We start from the raw sequence: 18,832 nt of genomic DNA, 5'->3' as shown, positions 1-18,832 counted from the left end.
ATACTTTTTTGCTCTGTCGATCATCTGATTCTGTTCAATGGATGTGCATTTCTCCTCAGCCTCACTGACAATCAAGACCATGGTAAACTTCCATGCCCTTACTGACAATAGCTCCATGAGATACTGAATTGCCTTTCTTTCTGCGGAGGAGAGCGGGTCACCCATGGGCACCACCAGAAGAAGAGCATGGGGTCCTGGAGGACATAGGGTCACACTATTCTTAATATCTTGTTTGATGTGTGTGGACGTGTACATCACAGTGTCCCAGCCCGGGGTGTCCACCACGGTGATGGTCCCTTCCAGCCAGCTCACCCTGCTTCTTCACACACATGCCTCCTTCACTCCGGAAGTTATCTCTGCCCAGGATGGTTTTGGCTACTGTACTCTTCCCAGCTCCTACTCTCCCAAGCAGCAGGAGTCTTAAGATCTGACTGGGGAGGAGGACCCCTTGCATCAGAGGGTAATAATCAGACACAAGCTTAGCACACAGTCTAACTAACACAATGTGTTTCAAACACATGCTGTGTAAAGCAAGGAATTATCAAAAAGTAATGACGTCCAAATGTAGGCTAAACATTCAGGAAAGCTGAACTGGAATTGACTTACCATAAACATTTGGGGAGCGTTCACTCGCCATTGCACAGGTGAGTAACTTTGTTTTAATGTTGTCACTCAGAGGTTTCCTCTCACATGCTGTTCTTTAGCTGTCTTGCATTGAAACATATTAACGCAGGTTAAGTTATGGTGCAGGTTACTATGGTTTATACACTTAAAGTGTCCCATACCATTCACAATAATACACAATTTATAGAATATGACTATTTGATTTGGATCTCTTTTAGTCCCCATTTGGACTAATCTTCCAAGAGTCCTTAAACATTAAAACACAATTTATAATACGAACACATTTTCACATATAACACACTATTACAAACATACATAATATACTAACATAATGACCCAATAAATACTCATTCTAAAAAATATTAATTCTTCATCTACTATAGTCCCACAACATTTCTATGTATTATATTGAAATCGTTATAAAATAATGTTTACATTTATATATTGAAAGGTTTCTGGTTTGCTCAGTTAATTTATTCCATTTCTTTATTGCTCTAAATTGAAATGTTATTTTGCCTATTTCTCTTTCCTGTCTGGATAACGCATAGATGGTGGACAATCTATTCCTAGTATTTACGGAATGTCTGTCTCTTACCAACTGAATACCATTGTGAATAGAACTTGGCCGTTTTAAATGATGTATATTATGAAATAATATAAGCATGTTTTTTTCAATTATCTTGTCGATTGATGACCAACCAAGAACATTGTGCATGACTGCAACAGAAGAACCACATCTCCACCGTAAAACAATCCTTGCTGCTTTGTTCTGTGCAATCTGCAGCCTCCTAACTTCACTTGATGATGCATTTCCCCAGACCTCAGAACAGTAGTTCACCTGACGCTCAATTAATGCTTGTGTTATTTGCTGAAGAATTTTTCCTGGTAAATATTTAGCTATCCTTCTGATCATGCATGCTGTTTTAATATTGTTTTTACATAGATTAGTTATTTGAGACGACCATGATAAGCAGTTGTCTAGCTGCACTCCCAATAGTTTGGTTTCTGCCAGTTCTTCAATTAGTACACTTCCCATACTTAATTGTATCCCATGCTGTTTTGGCCTTTTCCTAGTGGAACAGACCAACATAACTTTGGTGTTCTTGGTGTTTAAAACAAGTTTGTTTTGGCAAACCCACTCCCTGATATTCTCCAAATCTCCTTGTAAAGCTTGCTGTACCTGTTGAACCGATTGTCTTGCTGCATAAATTGTAGTATCATCTGCAAATATAGTAGCCTGAGTTTCAGCTAAGGCATAGGGAAGGTCGTTGGTATATATTAAATAAAGAACTGGCCCAAGGCAGCTGCCCTGCGGTATTCCACAGTTTAACACATGAGGGGAAGAAAATTAACCATTGATATAGGTGGACTGTTTCCTGTCAGTTAGATATGACTGTACCCAATTCAATGCTGCCTCCTTAAAACCATAATGCATTAATTTTGTCAAAATTATTTCATGATCAACTAAATCAAATGCTGCACTGAAATCTAAAAATAGTACACTCACAAACTTGCCATTATCCATAGCATTGAGCCACTGGTCAGTCATGTCAACCAATGCAGTAGTAGTGGAATGGTTTTTGCGATAAGCATGCTGATTGGCTGTAATCAGATCATTCTTTTCCATGTACTCCCATGTTTGTCTACTCACAATACCCTCCAATATCTTACTGAGTGTAGGGAGTAGACTAATTGGTCGACTATTGGCAGGAGAAATGGGTTCGTTGCAGTCTTTCGGAATAGGACACAGTTTCGCATGCTTCCATACATTTGCAAACATCCCCTTTTCCAGTGACCAATTAAATATGTATCTCAGTGGAACTGCAATCTGGGGAGCAGCACAGCGAAGCAAAACATTGTCCATAAGATCATAACCTGTAGATTTACCATTAGGTAATTACTTCAATTGGTTTAACACCTCCTCCACTGACACCGTTTGCAGACTAAAAGAGCAGACCTTGTTGCTCATAATATGATCATCAATCCATTGGACAATAGTTTGTTTGGAAGAATGTATGTTTACATTGTTGCTCAGTAAATTAATTTTCTTTGTAAAAAAATCTGCAAAATGATTGGCAATATCAACTGGTTTTGTTATTATTCTCCCGTCAACCTCCACACTAGATGGGCATGATGAGATAGATGTACCAAGTAAGCCCTTAACTGTGTTCCATACCTTTTTAGAATCATTTTTACAATCAATAAAAACATTGTTGTAAAACTACTTTTTTTCCATTTGATTCAATTTAACTGCATAATTACGTAATGTTCTATAATTCTGTTCATCAATTTCTAATTTTGACTTGGCTGCTAAGACCTTTGCCATATTTCTTTGAGAAAAAGCCTCATCCAGTTCATCATCAATCCATGGAGATGGACGAGCACCAACTGTACTCTTTCTTATAGGGGCATGATGGTCCATTACCTCAGTGAGCAAATCAATAAAACATTCTGTAGCGTGATTTAAATCATCCTCTAGGTAAATCAGCTCCCAGGGTACAGCAGCCAAATCATTTAGAAATAGCTCATGATTAAATGTTTAAAAATTTCTCTTGACCACAATCCTAGGGGGTTTCTTTGGAACCTTCATGTTCATGGTTATGGTCACAATATTATGGTCTGTCCAGCCCACTGGCATTGATCTGGCTTTTAAGCATTGCAATGGTATATTACAGAAAATCTGATCAATGCACGTGTCTGAACGATGACCAAACTTAATTGATGATGTAGTATCATTAACCATTTGTTTCAAACCACAGTTCTTGGCATATCTCATCAAATTTGTTCTATTCGAATTATTGTGATCCTTCCAATTAATATTAAAATCACCCAAGATAAATACCTCTGTTGCTATCTGTGGTCTGATCAAACCCAGTACATAAGTCATCCAGATAGGACACCTTAGAGCTAGGAGGTCTATACACACATCCTACCAATATGGGTGCCAGGTGAGGCAGATGTACTTGACCCCATAGAGCCTCTACCTGACATACCTTTTAAGAGAAGGGATGACCTTAATGTATCTGATTCTGAATGTACAGTGCTATACCTCCACCATTCCTATTCCTGTCCCTTCTCAATAGACTATATCCATGAATGTTAATTTGCCCATCATTTACAGATGCATCTAAATGCGTTTCGGTCAAAGCCAATATATTAATATTATTTATCTTGACCAAGTTAAAAACCTCATGTATTTTGTTAGGAAGGCTACATACATTAACCTGAGCTATATGCAACCCTTTCCTTGTCAAGTGAAGATCAATAGAGCATGTATTCATTATAGTTGAAGATGTCATGATACACTACAACACACAAACTCAAATTTGAACATTAAATTAAAATAGCCAGGGAGTTACTCTAGAGTCCCGATACAATTGCCCGCTGATATAAATAAAGTTTATCCATCACCATGGAGACTCGTTGATTCAGGCAACGCTTTTCCTTCACGATGGGATATTTTTTTTTCCTCCTTTCATTGATCTCGGTGGGGAAGTGATCATTCATTCCAAAATCAGTGTTTCTGAGTTCTCTGCCCATGTTCTTCGTCATTTCCTTTTGCTTAAATTTGTCAAAACATGCAATAATAGCCCGTGGCCTATTTCCAGTGGCCTTACCTTTTCTATGGACTCTGGAGAAAGTGACATTACGCACAACATCAGTGGGCAGTTTTAGTTGAGTTGACATAAAGTCTCGGACTGTGTCCTCACAGCCTCTGCTGTTGTCATTCTCCGGTATCCCTGAAAATATTAGATTGTCCCGCATTGATCGACACTGTACATCAAGCAAGGTTTCTTTAAGTTGTTTGTTCTCCCTTTGCACCACCTCCACCTTGCCATTAATAGAGTCTACAGTACCTTTCAGCGCCGTGTTCTCTTTCCTTAGATCACCAATCTGACGTTGGCTGAATTCTAGACTGGCACATAATGCATTGATGTCCTCTCGTAGCATATCTTACTAGGGGATGGTTTGGTTCCATCGTTGATACCAATTGGCCAACCTGGTTTTGATTTGTTTTGTTGATTCGGTTGGTTGTCCTTGTTGGCATGTGGACTAATATGTTGTTGAGTTGTGTTCTTACACTGGTACAGTCATGCCCTATGAGAGATGTATGACTGCGCATGTGCGAAAATAAATAAAAAGTGCATTTTCCCCGTTCTGGTTAAAACACCAATGATGAACATGTGTGTTTATTCCTCCGTTAAGTAAACCGGTATTCCTGTCCTGAAGATGTCAGCACCAACAGGTTATGGGCCCAGGAGGGAACATGGAAGCCGATGGAATAGATTATATTTCGACGGATATGAAAAAAAACTACGAGTTATGGGAGACAAAGTTTTTGGGGCACTTGCGTTTGCTTGGGCTAAAGGCCGCCATATTGAGCGTGGATGAAGATGAAGAAGACAGAGAGAAAATGAAGAAGCCTACGCCGAATTGATACAGGTTTTGGATGATAAAAGTCTTTCCCTGATAATGAGAGAAGCAGCAGATGATGGGAGAAACGCGTTGAAGATATTGAGGAACATTATGCAGGTAAAGGGAAGCCACGTGTGATTAGCCTCTACACTGAACTAACTTCTCTTCAGAAAGCTGCTGACGAAAGTGTTACGGACTATATCATTCGTGCCGAGACGGCTATTACAGCACTGAGAAATGCTGAAGACTTTAAGTGACGGGCTGTTGATTGCAATGATTCTGAAAGGTTTGCCTGAATCATTTAAGCCGTTTGCCATCCACATAACACAGAGTGACGAGCCGACAACTTTTGGCAAGTTCAAAACCAAGTTGAGGAGCTATGAAAGCACAGAGAAGTTTAGCGCCATTTCCACTGACGACAACGTGATGAAGGCAAGTAACATTAAAGTTAGCTGGCCAAGAGGGGAGAGATAAAGGGACCGAAATAACCTGCTTCAACTGTGGCCAGAAAGGGCACAAGGCCCGGGAATGTACCGTTACTGGAGAGCGCAAAGAACGGAGACAGTGGTGTAGTTTTTGCAAGAGCTCCACTCATACTGACGCAAATTGCAGACGAAAAAGAAGAGACAATGTGAAACAAGCAACAGATGCTGAATGCCACACATTTGCATTCAGAATACGTGACTGTCAGGTTAGTGGACTGAAACAGAAAGGGCTGATGGTTGATACGGGAGCAACGTCACATATAGTCACGGACATCGGGAAGTGTACGTAGTAACAAGGAAGTGAAGGAACAGTAACACAGGAATCCCAGGTGATAGAGATGACATTTGATAGTGATTACACATGCATTTTAAATCGACAATGCCTCGTAAAATAATTATGTTAAACTTACATTTATATTACTTTGATAGTTCTCAGTTTCCAATAGCTAACAGTACGACATGGGCAGAAGCAGACAGACGTACACGTTAACGCTTCCTGAAAATGTAAGGTGGTTTATGACACGATGGACTTTAGTCTAGTAGCATAGAGTAGGCCTGTACATAAGTCACATGCAACACTATAATTGTGTAAAATAAAATGTAAGGACAAAAAAGCAATTTAAAGCTAAATGAAAGTGATGTCATCCATCTATGTTTCGATGTCTATCCCTGTGGGCCTATCCATCCATCTGTCTATATATTTGTGTGTATCATACTGTACTGGAGTCTGTGAAACTTGAGGTTTCACTCACTTTTTCAGGAAGGCTTTCTCATGTGATTGACAGTGATGTAGTTTGGCAGTATGCCTAGCTCCTGAAGAGTGAGGAACTCTGATGAGCTTTCTCTGTAAGACAGGCCATCATTAGCTCTGGAACCAGTGAGCTGAGAGCGAACAGGCAATTCATTTGAACACATGGATGTAACTGGCTACTGTAGAGCACAGCATTAATTCAATACTAATCAAGGTAACGCTAAACCAAGAAGACCCTTGGATGGATGTAAAATCATCCATATTTGCCCCAAAGTGTAACCAGGAAACCAGTAACAACAGTTACAAAAGCTTTCTCTACGGAAAACTAAACTAAAATGGCAATAACTGGGCTGAAAACGGCAAAGTCACAAATAAGACCTATACATCAAGAAATACAAGCAACACAAGCGGTTTGAATAGCAGTCAATGTAAAATGTATTTGAAACTGAAAATTTGAGTCCAGTAATTTACGCAATAATCGACATTGACCCGTTTGTATTATGACATCACCACTAGATGGCGCGCGTTGACAATAAATAAAATAAATTCAGTGCTGCAGGACAACATTGTATTCTTCATCTCTTTCCGTAACAGTAGGCTATCCTGTGTGACAGAAATAGAAAAACGCTGCAAAATGTGAAATCTTATCAAAAATGAAAATGTCCACCTAAAAAAAACACATTAAAACACATGGGTTGGAAACATCAAGTTTATTCAATTTTCGTCCAATAGCTTCGTTTCATACTAATGAAAACAAGTTGATTACGAAACCCAAGTGAATTAATTGTATACAGGTAGCCTATTTAAGGCTGGACAAACAATCATTGATATTCAATTGCAAAATAAACTGTCGTAAGCCTACATTGACAATCAGATGTTCAAATAAATTCTCTCTTGAATGTAGGCCAACCCCAAATAGGTTACATGTTCGTGATCAAATAAACTATTTGCATGAACATTTACACGCGGTAACCACAGGATAAGGCACCTGCCTCCACAAACACTTTCTGCCTGCAACACCTGTCCCCACCACCACAGTCTCCCTGTCGATCCCGGCCATCCCTCTTAACCCATCCCCGCCTCTCTCTTCGCTGCTCCAGCAGTGCCAGGCCAGTATCTTTATCTGTGTGGTTTGGGCCTGCCGGCATGCCATCCCGCTAGGGAAAGAGCAACTCCGCGAGCCACCAGATTTTTCGCAGTCGGTGTGGCGTAACCAGCGGGGCCAGAACACTGGAGCTAATTTTACCCACTGGTAGCGCATTCCACAGGTGGCCGAGCGGACCAGCCAGTCACGCAGAGTGCTGGCAACGTCTGCAGGAAGTTCACTCAAGTCCAAATCCTCTGCGTCGTTTTGTAGTTTTCGTTGGTAGCGCGCTGCACCCTCTGTCAGCTCTGGAGACGCGCCGAAGTTGAACCCCTCGTTGGTGGTGTAGTTTGATGAGGCGGGAGGAGCGGGCGGGTCACCACGAGACGCAGTTTGACCACCAGACGCATCGGTGTCGACCCTTGCTTCGGCTGGGCGTTCTATGGACATCCAGAACGGATCGAAAGACGAGCCCAAAATGCGCAGGAGCCGGTTGTGCCGCAGGTGTTTGGGTTTCGGCGCGTAATGGTAATCGCCCTCATTCATCAAGAGTGAATATGGCCGAATCGGCTGCGAGGAAGATACGAAACTACTTGATCTGGTCCGTAGAAAGGATACATCATCGAAATCCGTGTCCTTTTGGCCCATTGGGGTTTCACTGCGCACCTGCTCCTGGTTGGGAATCATTGAAGTTGCGCGAGTGAGAAAGACAACCAGATATGTCCAGCACAGTAAAACGCTCCTTAACCAATGTATCAATACATTCATTTTCCAAAGAATGGATGTCTAAAGTGAAGTCAATCACAGTTGTAATGGGCCTAGGGCATTGAATCAATAGGTACAAAGGACAGTCCCACTTCACTGGCTCCTCTCCACTAGCTCTGGCAAGTCTAATGTGGTTTCTCCTTCTTCCTCTCATAATACATGGTTGTTTTGTAGTCTTCATGAACCCATCCAGTCAGTGTATCAGTGCACACATCCTTGAACAAGGACACAATAATACACAAATAGAGCTGATGTCAATAAAGTAGGAGCTGGGAGGAGTCTCTCTTATCACCTGAACAACAGGGATTTTATCAGCTATGGCTGGAACAGGCAATACTGTCCACACTGCCTTTCTCTGGTATGATCACTCAGTCAAAGACCTAGTGTTGAAACACCATAGGCAGGAAAGGAGAGAGAACGCTAGAGTGGGAATGGTTTGCAGTGGTGAGACGCGTGAAGGAAAGGTGTGAGTTGTTGACCTTCATTTTATCACAATGGCCTTACAGTACTGGAAACAGTTGATAATTCCTCATACCATCCCATGTACGTAGCTACAGTAGGCTACTAGGAACAGGTGGGAAACCCTGTGGCCAGGGGAGTGTCATGCGAGGTCATAATGATATGTCAAACATAACTTGTATCTGCAGCGTGTGGCTCACCCTGAGTCTGAAACATAAACAAACTGACAGCCCAGACCAAATATGTTTGTCAGGACAAGAGCCCCTTTCATTTACGGTTACTGGAATCCCCTCTTCATGGTCAAAGCCACACAATAGCACAACAACATAACATATCAAGACTGAGGTTTCACTATAATAAATAATAACTGTACTATTGTTTTCAAATATCAATTTATTTTATTTTCATTCATAATACTAGACTTCATATATATATATGCACATACACACAGTTCACATAGTGCAGTATATGAACTACTAAACTTCAGAATTAGAATTAACTGTGAATCTCCATTAAAAAAGGTTGATATTGCTTTCTGCATTGATTCAACTGGTCTCAGCATTCAGGAAATGTACATAGTGTATACTTACAGGTCTGTGCTAAGTGTACAAAACATTAAGAACACCTGCTCTTTCCATGACAGACTGACCAGGTGAATCCAGGTTAAAGATATGATCCCTTATTGAGGTCACTTGTTAAATCCACTACAATCAGTGTAGATGAAGGGGAGGAGACAGGTTAAATAGGGTTTTTAAGCCTTGAGGCAACTGAGACATGGACTGTGTATGTGTGCCATTCAGAGAGTGAATGAATGGGCAAGACAAAATACTTAAGTGCCTTTGAATGGCGTATGGTAGTAGGTACCAGGCGCATCGGTTTGAATGTGTCAGGAAGTGCAACACTGTTGGGTTTTTTATGCTCAACAGTTTCCTGTGTGCATCAATGGTCCACCACCCAAAGGACACCATCCAACTTGACACAACTGTGGGAAGCATTGGGAGTCAACATGGGCCAGCATCCCTGTTGAACGCTTTCGACACCTTGTAGAGTCCATGCCCAGACAAATTGACGCTGTTCTGGGGGATCAATATTAGGAAGGTGTTCTTAATGTTTTGTACCCTCAGTGTATAGGCTTTTGAATGACGTGATATCCGAGTGGGGGCTCCCGAGTGGCGCAGCGGTCTAAGGCACTGCATCTCAGTGCTAGAGGCGTCACTAGACACCCTGGTTCGAATCCAGACTGTATCACAACCGGCTGTGATTGGGAGTCCCAATTGGCCCAGTGTCGTCTGGGTTAGGCCGGTGTAGGCCGTCATTGAAGATAAGAATTTGTTCTTAACTGACTTGCCTAGTTAAATAATTATTCAATAAAAAATAAAATAAATACCACCACGCAGTGTGTGTGTAACCAAGCACGCATACTCAGGAGATATAGATATATATATATATACACACACACATTGATAAGGTAAAGTGCCACCATAGCATAACCGATCGTCATCATGTCCTAGACTAGCAACAGCACAAAGTGAAGACTGAAAAACATCATTTCAAAGTAGAAGCACTATGATTAAAAAGGTAGCAAGGCACTATGCGTGTTCATCCTATGTGTTGGCTAGGACTATGTGTCGACCTGTGAGTCCACCTCTGCTGTGCGTGCGCCGTTCTCTCAGAGTGAGAAAAGCTGGTCATGGGAGCTCTCCTGTTGCCGGGCGGATTGTGGCGGGGGCCTGGACGAGACAGGGGGCAGGCTGCGTGTTGAGGGAATGTGGTCGGCCACCTTCGCCCTTTCCTCCAGAAACTTGTCAAACTCTGAGAGGGAGGGAGAGAGAGTTAATGGTGTGGGTATTTTGCAACACTGATTTCTACCGACACAGGCTGAAACAGGATCTTGGCAATGATGATGGAAAAGGGAAGAAGGAAAAAAAAGACTTACCCTCACTGGTCAGCCCTTCCCTGTCCCCAGCCTCTGGTTGCTGTAACATGAAACAAGTACACGTAGCAACCTATACATGTAGCAACCACGTAGCAACCTAACATTCATGTTTGTTGAAACGTCAAGAAAACACACCACATTAAAAAGTCACCGTCTTACCGTTTCTGTGTCCGCAGACAGCCATCTGTCAATGTCTTCCAGGGCGGAGTTCTTAGGGCTAGGCTTAGACGAAGGAATCTGAGGGGGAGGGAGAGAAACAGAACAAAGAAGAAGAAGGGTAGAAAGGAAACAGAGGAATGTTTGAGTCTTAGTAGAACGGCACAAGGCAGATGTTTCTAGTGGGGTCTAGTCCTCAGGGCCTCAGTGTGTTTTCATTCAAACCCATTTCTGCATCATCGCTAATAGAGTAGTTCCTTAACTGTTATTTAACTGGGACTGTGTGTTGGATATTGGCTCATTGCTGTTGTCTGCATCGAAACAGTCCCTTCCGGAAAGTTACACCCTTATTGCTGGCAATAACAGTATGATTCAGAATGTAAATCAACAGTAAATTGAAGGCCTTTAAGTCAGTATTTTTAGACCAAAATATATATATCCTACCCTGTGCTTTCCGTAGGATATGTTATGTTGACCGTAGATAATGAATGAGAAACATTACCGCTCCAGTGACCTGTAACCTGGTGTCCAGGGCTCCAGCCAGTCCTTCCACTGCTCCTGGGTCCTCGTACCGCATACTGGACACACACAAGACTACATCAGTGGAGGCTGCTGAGGGGAGGACGGCTTATAATAAAAGGCTGGAACGGAGCAAATGGAATGGCATCCAACAAATGGAAACCATGTGTTTGACGTATTTGATACCATTCCACTGATTCCGCTCCAGTCATTACCACAAGCCGTTCTCCCCAATTAAGGTGCCTACCAACCTCCTGTGGACGACATACCATAATATGTATAACAGTCGTCTTTGGTGTACATTTCTTCGTTGTGTTTTGATATTTGTATTCTGATAGAACACCCTACAGCACCACAGTGAAGGTGTCTCACCTCTTCCTCTGATCGGCCAGAGAGCTGCCCCTGGTCTGGGCAAACATGTCAAACTCATCCTCCTCTGGTGCACCTGACACACAGAGACAGGCTGTGAGACAGAAACCAACATCACCTTCTCTTATTCAATGACCACGGCCTCAGAGTAGGAGTGCTGATTTAGGGTCTGTTTTGCCTTTTAGATCATAATGAATACCATTATACGGACAGGGAGGATCTGATCCTGGATCAGTACTTCTAGTCTTGAGACTTTTTGAATACGGGCTCTGGTTTGTTGTGTACATGCTTTTTGTCAATGTTTTTTCATACTTTGGTAATGTTAAAGAGAGATTAAGAAATGGAGACCGGCAGGCCTTGAGATTTGATGCAAAACAGATGCTACTCACTGTGGTTGGCTGCCTGCCTCTGATTAGAGGGAGCGCTGAATGCGGGTTGGCTGGCGGCCGCAGAGGTGGTTGCTGGTTGGCTGAGGGACTGGGGCACAGGGCTGAGGTCAATGAGGTTGGCCCTGGCAGGAGTCTGCTATAGGGCAGAGGGAGAGGATACATTGGGTCGTGTTCAGGATGGTGCAGCGGATTGAACGTTGCAATTAAAGAGAGCTGAAATGACTGCTTACTGTACACATCAGTGAGGCATGTCTGAACATTGTGCCCTACTGAACTAGATGTAAAACACAAAAACAAAAGGTGAAAGATGACTGTACCTGCTCTGTAGCTGTTCTCTGGGCCTTATTGAGTCTGTCAAACCTAAACAACATGGGAGAAAAAGAGAAAGTACAGACTTCAGAACATGGACTCTGTACTGTGTAATACATGTGCCTCATATTCAATGTCTTTCTGACTGCAAGTAGCCGAGTATGTGCGTGTCAGACCTAGGTTAAAATAATATTTAGGGTATTTCAATTATTTTCAAAGATATTTGGAAGTACCGTAAATTCCGGACTATTAAGCGCACCGGAATATAAGCCGCACCCACTGAATTTAAAAAAAGTATTACTTTTGAACATAAATAAGCCGCACATGTCTATAAGCCGCAGGTGCCTACCGGTACATTGAAACAAATGAACTTTACACAGGCTTTAACGAAACACGGCTTGTAACAAAAATAAATAGGCTTTAACGAAACACGGCTTGTAACAAAAATAAATAGGCTTTAACGAAACACGGCTTGTAACAAAAATAAATAGGCTTTAACGAAACATGGCTTGTAACAAAAAATAAAAAATTAGCAGTAAACAGTAGCCTACCAAGAAAGTCATTGCTCCAGACCAAGCTCCCGTGCAGCAGCTCTATTTCCTTTTCCAACAGCCAGATCAATCGCCTTCAACTTGAAAGCTGCATCATATGCATTTCTCCGTGTCTTTGCCATGATGAGGGTGACAAAATGACTACCGTAATCAGAATGATGGGAAGTTTGAGCGCGCTCGATTTAATCTAAACAGTAAACAAAAAAGTTGTTTGACCTTAACCCGTTCGGCAATTTCATTGGTCTAATGAAAGCTTCATGCCGCCAAAATTTGAAAGCGGGAAATATCCATATATTAGCCGCGTCATTGTTTAAGCCGCGAGGTTCAAAGCGTGGGAAAAAAGTAGCGGCTTATAGTCCGGAAATTACGGTAAGTACCTGGATATTTGAAAAGACAAGTAGTTGAATATTGGAATGTACAGAATTTGGAAATACACTTAGAAAGTATTGGCATGCATTTGAAAATACTCATATACAGTAGTTCTCTGACTCAAATACAATCCCATGTATGCATTCACTACTGTAAGTCGCTCTGGATAAGAGCGTCTGCTAAATGACTAAAATGTAAATGTAAAAATGTATTTGAAAATAGTATTCAAAATAAGTATTTGAAAATACTTTCAATACTTCCAAGAGAAGTAGTTGATTCGAGCCACATTATTTCAAAATACTCAAATACACAGAACATAAGTAACCCAAGTCTGGTGTGTGTGTGCACGTGTTTGTATGTCCCCGCCTTACCTGTCGTAGCGGATGAAGGCATTGTTTAAGTCATCGTTGACGACCAGCAGCTCCTCTATGAGGCCCTCGTCCACCAGCCTGGGGATCAGCTCCACCACACGGCTCTGCATCTCCCTACACACCTGGTACAACTGCTGCTCACTCAAACAGAGGGGGTTGGGCGGGAGGGGGGTTAGAGGGAGAAGAGAGAAAAAGAGAGTGCGGCAGATGGGGGGGTCAGAGAACATCCAGGATTCCCTCAATGATAACACTGAATTGGAATACATGAAGGCAATAACCAGGGAAAGAGACCGCAAGAAGAAACGGAGTGAGAGAAAGAGAGGGAGTAGAGAGGCAGGAAAGGAAGAAAGACATCCAGACAGACCTGCAGTAGCTCCGAGTCCTCCTGCTGGCTCTGTCCAGGCGTCAACTGGTTCAACATCTCAGTCATCACAGTCAGGTTCCCCCTGACCAGAGCCAGGTCAACTCTCAGCTTCTGGGCCTGAAAGTTCATCAACAGTAGCATCCTTAGGCTCTTTGTCAATGCTTTCTCAAATGAGGCTTTGGGGAAAGTCATGAGGAGAGGAGGCAAAGAATCATAGAGGCTACGGAGTCGTCGTCATGGATGGGCAGGCCTTACCACTTTAACCACCATGGTACATACAGAAGTTTCCCCTAGGCACTTTTTACAACAATTTTGAAGAGATCATTCAAAAGTGGTCTTAAAACAGAACCAACACTTTAAACACCAATGTTTAACTGTAGCTAGTATTTACTCACACTGTGTGTACATGAGTATTACCACAATATCAAAAGGGTAATGCGTTTATGATCTATTCAGTACCTGTTCAGGAGAGATGGAGATGGGTCCATCGCTGAGTTGTGGGGGCACGGCAGTCAGCGCAGCCTGGGTAGGGGACGAGGCAGCAGGGGCAGCAGGGCCACGGGGAGTCTGACTCTGAGGTGGTGGAGCTGGCACTGTAACAGAGGAGTCGTTCTCTGGAATGCTCTAGGAAACAACAGAAAGAGAGCCACGTAATAATAGAGCCAGTTAGCACATGATCTGATCCAAAACAACACATGCGGCTCATGCAGAAATGCAAACATCATGCGCCAAACCAACTGAGCTATCGGAACCTCAACATAGTAAACAGTATGTTTTGTGGGAAGGCGGTGTGTAAGATAAATAGTGATCTATCCAGAGATAACAGACATGGAAGGTCAAAGTTCACCATAGAATTACATAACAAATCACCAGTAAATTATAGGATCTCTATGAGCCTTACCCTGAGGGGGGTGTGGATGGGGGAGAGGGCGTCCAGGTCGGTCATAGGGAACTCCAGGCCCCGCCTCCTCAGATCCTCGTACACACAGACCACACCTCCCAGAGAGGGAGAGCTACGGAACGCATCGGCCCACGCCTGAGAGACAGAGAGAAACAGAGAGATAGAGACAGAGATAGATAGAAAGACAGAGAGATGGAGAGAGAGTGGAATAGAGTCAAAAGAAGATGCTTTATGAATGAGCAGAGAAAACGTGCATTTGTCTACCATAAAGCTATGCGTTTGTAATGAATGTTGTCATTCCAAGCAATTTCTCCATCATCTCTAATTGATCAATGACTTTACATTATGTATGAATGACCATAGATGATTGACGTGATAATTAAATCACTGCATTAACCCCATCATAGCCTATAACAAGGGACTCTACAGTCTTGCAATAGTGGGATAATGTCCAAGCTAAATCAACAGTCAATAAACAGCGGAGTGGTACAGTGCCTGTTTATGATCCAAATGGATCGTCAGAAATGGCCCCCTATTCACCAGAGCCCAAACGTGGTGCACTATATAAGTAGGGAAAAGGATGCCATTTCACACTCTACCTGTCAGATGCAACCCACCTGTATGAGGCTCAGCACCCGGTCGTGCAGGGTGGTGGGAGGGTTGTTCTTGGGCAGGATGGCTCGGACCAGAACCCCCTCCACAAAGTCCTGGGACGCCACTAGAACATGGAACCGGTGGCCACAGTTCTTTACACATGCCTCCAGAACCTAAAGATAGATACAGGAGGAACGACTGAGAATACACACACTGCAAGGAACACACTGAGCAGCATGTACTGTATATAACCCCATTTAGTTCAGTCACTTCCTGAAGTCACTCAGTTCCCGTTTTCTTCAATCCCCAGTGAGAGACCCAGATGATTCAACATTCCCCATCAAGAGAACTCCAATCCTCAGAAAATGGAATAGTAAGACCTGAAATAACACTCACTGTCAGAGCCAACATGATCTCCCTGAAGCTCTTATTACCAACAATCCTCTTCTTTATGGCTTTGACTGCATCTTTGGGTCTAGGGAGGAAAACCACACATACGCACTTCCAGCATCAACTCCCAGAAAGACTGTATTTATTGTTATCATATTATCAGTGGTGCTAACGGTTTGACATCGAAAATGACGCAGTACAAAACAGTCATCAATAAAAACACCATAGAAAACAAAATGGCCTATGTGACTCCATCCATAGTTACCCTTCGTCTGTCTCGTTGATGATGTCACATATCTCCATGTTAAGGGCCCAGTCCTCTGAATGCAGCGCGGCGCTGGTGGCTCGTTCTGTCAACATCAACAGGAGATATTATCCCCTTATTATGACTGTCTGAGACGACAAACAATATGATATTATACTCTTATTATGACTGTCAGAGACAACAAAGAACATGGATGATTAATCATGCCTACTGTGTGCAGATAGACACACAACATGGATGATTATGCAGATAGGCAGACTACAAAGTCCCATTTTATACCCCAGCATTATCAATTCTTATCAATACATATCAATGCAGCTCGATATCAAGATAACACATAGAATACCACCTAGCCTATGAGCGACCGTAAACATAGGCCTACTGTAAAAGCTATTCAGCAGTCTTGGCCTACATGTAATTGTTATAAACAATTGCTGGTTGATTTTAATTGAATAATGATTCAGTTTAAACTATTTACAATCCAGCAAATTATCTAAACTCAGCTAAATGGCATTTATTCAGGAATGTTCGTTCCCATTTCATCCTCTTTACACTCCACTCCGTGGCCCCTTGAGTTGGTCCTTATAATTCTCTGCTAATCTCCTTCATACTCACACCTTTCCCCACTCAATTAAATTCAAGGGGCTTTATTGGCATGGGAAACACATGTTAACATTGCCAAAGCCCCCCCCCCGTATTTCCTGTGACTGTCAGCTGCTTCTGTTCTCATTCCCTCCAGGGTAGTCTAAGCATATATGCCATGTGAGAGAGAGGGCGAAGTGGATGAAGTAAGAGGAGTTTGTTGGTGTGTGTGTGTGTGTGTGTGTGTGTGTGTGTGTGTGTGTGTGTGTGTGTGTGTGTGTGACATCAGGAAGTAAGGTCAGCAAGGATGTCAACACTTTCACTAGACTGGACAGTAGACATAACTTTCCATAGTTCATCTCCATCAAAACAGCTGTGACATAAAAACATGATCTGCATTTGATATAGACCGTTTGTTGATATCAATGACATAATCTGTTTATGTATGCAAAGGCCCTTCAAGACATGATGTGGAAGTTGACCAACTTTGACTGCAATAATGCTATGTCAGTTAAGAAACCAGATATCTAGGATTTAAATTCTTTGGGCATAAATTGTGAAATGTTCATTGGTTAGGCTGATAATAATTTCAGTCTTGAAATGGAGCCTAGTTTAAACGGTTTATGAGCCAAGGTTTTGAATAAGGAACTAAGCAACAACTCTATGCCCCTAAACCCACCCATTGGCATCAGTGATTCGTCAATATTGCTGTCATGTCACCACAGATTACGAATCACATGAGCGATAAGAGTAATTTAGACTGCTTCTAGTATTTTATTGGTTTGAGAACACATCTTTCAAGGCAGATGTCGACCATAAGTTCACATTAACGTTCGTATATAGTACTTAGCAAATAAAAGTAGCTGCGATTCCTATTTTTCTGTCTGAACCTCTATAACAAAACAGCCCTGTAACTTACACAATATGTATTAAACGTTTGAACAGAAATAAATAGCTAGCTGGATAGATACAATTTGCAAGTTTCTAAAGTTTAGTTGCGATGTCATTCAACGTTGCATATCGAGCGACGCATAATTAGCTTGATGGCTCCGCTTTGAACAACTTTCTGCAATATTTCTCCCGACTTACCAATTCGTTGTCCAACAGGAGAAGAGAAGGGGCTTCCTATGAGAAACTCCATATTTTCCACAAAATCGTAATTCCAAAACGGTACTTTTTTCACTCCCAATTCACAGTTATTTCCCCCGTTCGTAAGTAGACCTGTATGACGCTAGACACAATAAGGATTAGCCACAATAGTGGATTTTAGTGGCCTTCAAAATAAAGGTTCCCCATGGAAAGTAATGTAAACGGATGCAAACAGTGTAATCATGTCATATTTGGACTAGATAATGCTAAACAAGGTTAAAATGTTGTTACATAATTTAAAATGAAGTGGAATAATGCATTATTTGTGCCAATAAACATATATATATATATATATATATATAATGTATATATTTAAGTCCTGCTGTGGATATATTAGACCACATAATTGCCTTTGGGGCATACTAATATGCACTGTACAGCCTAAACTAGAGATTGTGCTCCCTTGAAATGGGGTATCAGCCTACTCAGTGACACCCACAGAAAACAACTTTGCGATTATTAGGGAACTTTAACTGTGGGAAATCAGCTCACTATACAGCCTATTGAACATTCATATTGGACTGTGCAAGAGCTAAGACACTAATATTTGTGTAAAGTCTACACATTTGTGTTCTGTGAGTGTCAGTGAGTTGGCTGATACCCCATTTTATGGGTGCACAATCCATAGGTTACGCTGTACAGTGTAATATCAATGTCCAATATGCACAATAGACTGACTGGAAAGGTGATTGCCCTCAGTCAAGTCCTGCAATAAGAGCAAAGATGTGAATATTTGTGTAAACTCTACACAGTTGTGTTCTGTGTGTCACTGAGCAGGCTGATACCCCATTTCATGGTCCCAATATCCATATGTTAGGCTGTACAGTGCATGTAAGTATGCCACCAATGCAATTCTAAAGTCTAATAAATCCACAGTGCGATTTCAACTGAATTTAACTTTTTGGTGTGAAATTAACAAATTATTGTATTTTTAAAAAAAAATTATAAAATAACATTCCGACCTTGTTTAGCATGATCTAGTCCAAATATGGCATGAATCAACGATTTGTATTGTTTTGAATCACTTTCGATGG

The 18,832-nt window shown here is 42.0% G+C and overlaps 2 protein-coding genes across 5 annotated transcripts; both read right to left on the bottom strand.

Annotated features, from left to right (window-relative positions):
• Positions 1 to 6,976: 6,976 nt before the first annotated feature.
• Positions 6,977 to 8,354, bottom strand: LOC106564535 (noggin-2). The gene has a single exon (XM_014130665.2). It carries the CDS (start codon positions 8,126 to 8,128, stop codon positions 7,220 to 7,222), a length of 909 nt encoding a protein of 302 aa, XP_013986140.1. The 5' UTR covers positions 8,129 to 8,354; the 3' UTR covers positions 6,977 to 7,219.
• A 608-nt stretch (positions 8,355 to 8,962) lies between these two features.
• On the bottom strand, positions 8,963 to 17,871 carry LOC106564581 (target of Myb protein 1). 4 transcript variants are annotated; one of them, XM_045691137.1, is made up of 15 exons: positions 17,739 to 17,871; positions 16,068 to 16,195; positions 15,809 to 15,887; positions 15,436 to 15,585; positions 14,819 to 14,953; positions 14,377 to 14,541; positions 13,918 to 14,034; positions 13,554 to 13,687; positions 12,271 to 12,313; positions 11,954 to 12,089; positions 11,568 to 11,640; positions 11,179 to 11,254; positions 10,680 to 10,757; positions 10,521 to 10,560; positions 8,963 to 10,396 (listed from the first exon to the last, which is right to left on the bottom strand). In XM_045691137.1, exons 2-15 carry the CDS (start codon positions 16,160 to 16,162, stop codon positions 10,254 to 10,256), a joined length of 1,464 nt encoding a protein of 487 aa, XP_045547093.1. In that variant the 5' UTR covers positions 16,163 to 16,195; positions 17,739 to 17,871; the 3' UTR covers positions 8,963 to 10,253. The 4 variants fall into 4 exon arrangements, with proteins under 4 accessions (XP_045547093.1, XP_045547091.1, XP_045547092.1 ...); XM_045691135.1 differs by having other exon boundaries at positions 16,068 to 16,152; positions 17,739 to 17,865; XM_045691136.1 differs by having other exon boundaries at positions 11,954 to 12,086; positions 16,068 to 16,152; positions 17,739 to 17,859.
• Positions 17,872 to 18,832: the final 961 nt, after the last annotated feature.

This window comes from Salmo salar, chromosome ssa12 (genome assembly GCF_905237065.1).
Source record: "Salmo salar chromosome ssa12, Ssal_v3.1, whole genome shotgun sequence".
NCBI classification, from domain to species: domain Eukaryota; kingdom Metazoa; phylum Chordata; class Actinopteri; order Salmoniformes; family Salmonidae; genus Salmo; species Salmo salar.
Note: the sequence above shows the minus strand (reverse complement) of the source record. Positions and strands in the feature narration are given on the sequence as shown.

Excerpts from the sequence above, each read along its gene's own strand:
- LOC106564535 (XM_014130665.2), bottom strand. The coding sequence starts at position 8,128 with ATGAATGTATTGATACATTGGTTAAGGAGCGTTTTACTGTGCTGGACA.
- LOC106564581 (XM_045691135.1), bottom strand. The coding sequence starts at position 17,790 with ATGGAGTTTCTCATAGGAAGCCCCTTCTCTTCTCCTGTTGGACAACGA. Across the intron at positions 14,542-14,818 it reads CCATCCACACCCCCCTCAGG|AGCATTCCAGAGAACGACTC; the intron begins GTAAGGCTCATA and ends GTTGTTTCCTAG. Across the intron at positions 12,090-12,270 it reads AGAGAACAGCTACAGAGCAG|CAGACTCCTGCCAGGGCCAA; the intron begins GTACAGTCATCT and ends TCTGCCCTATAG.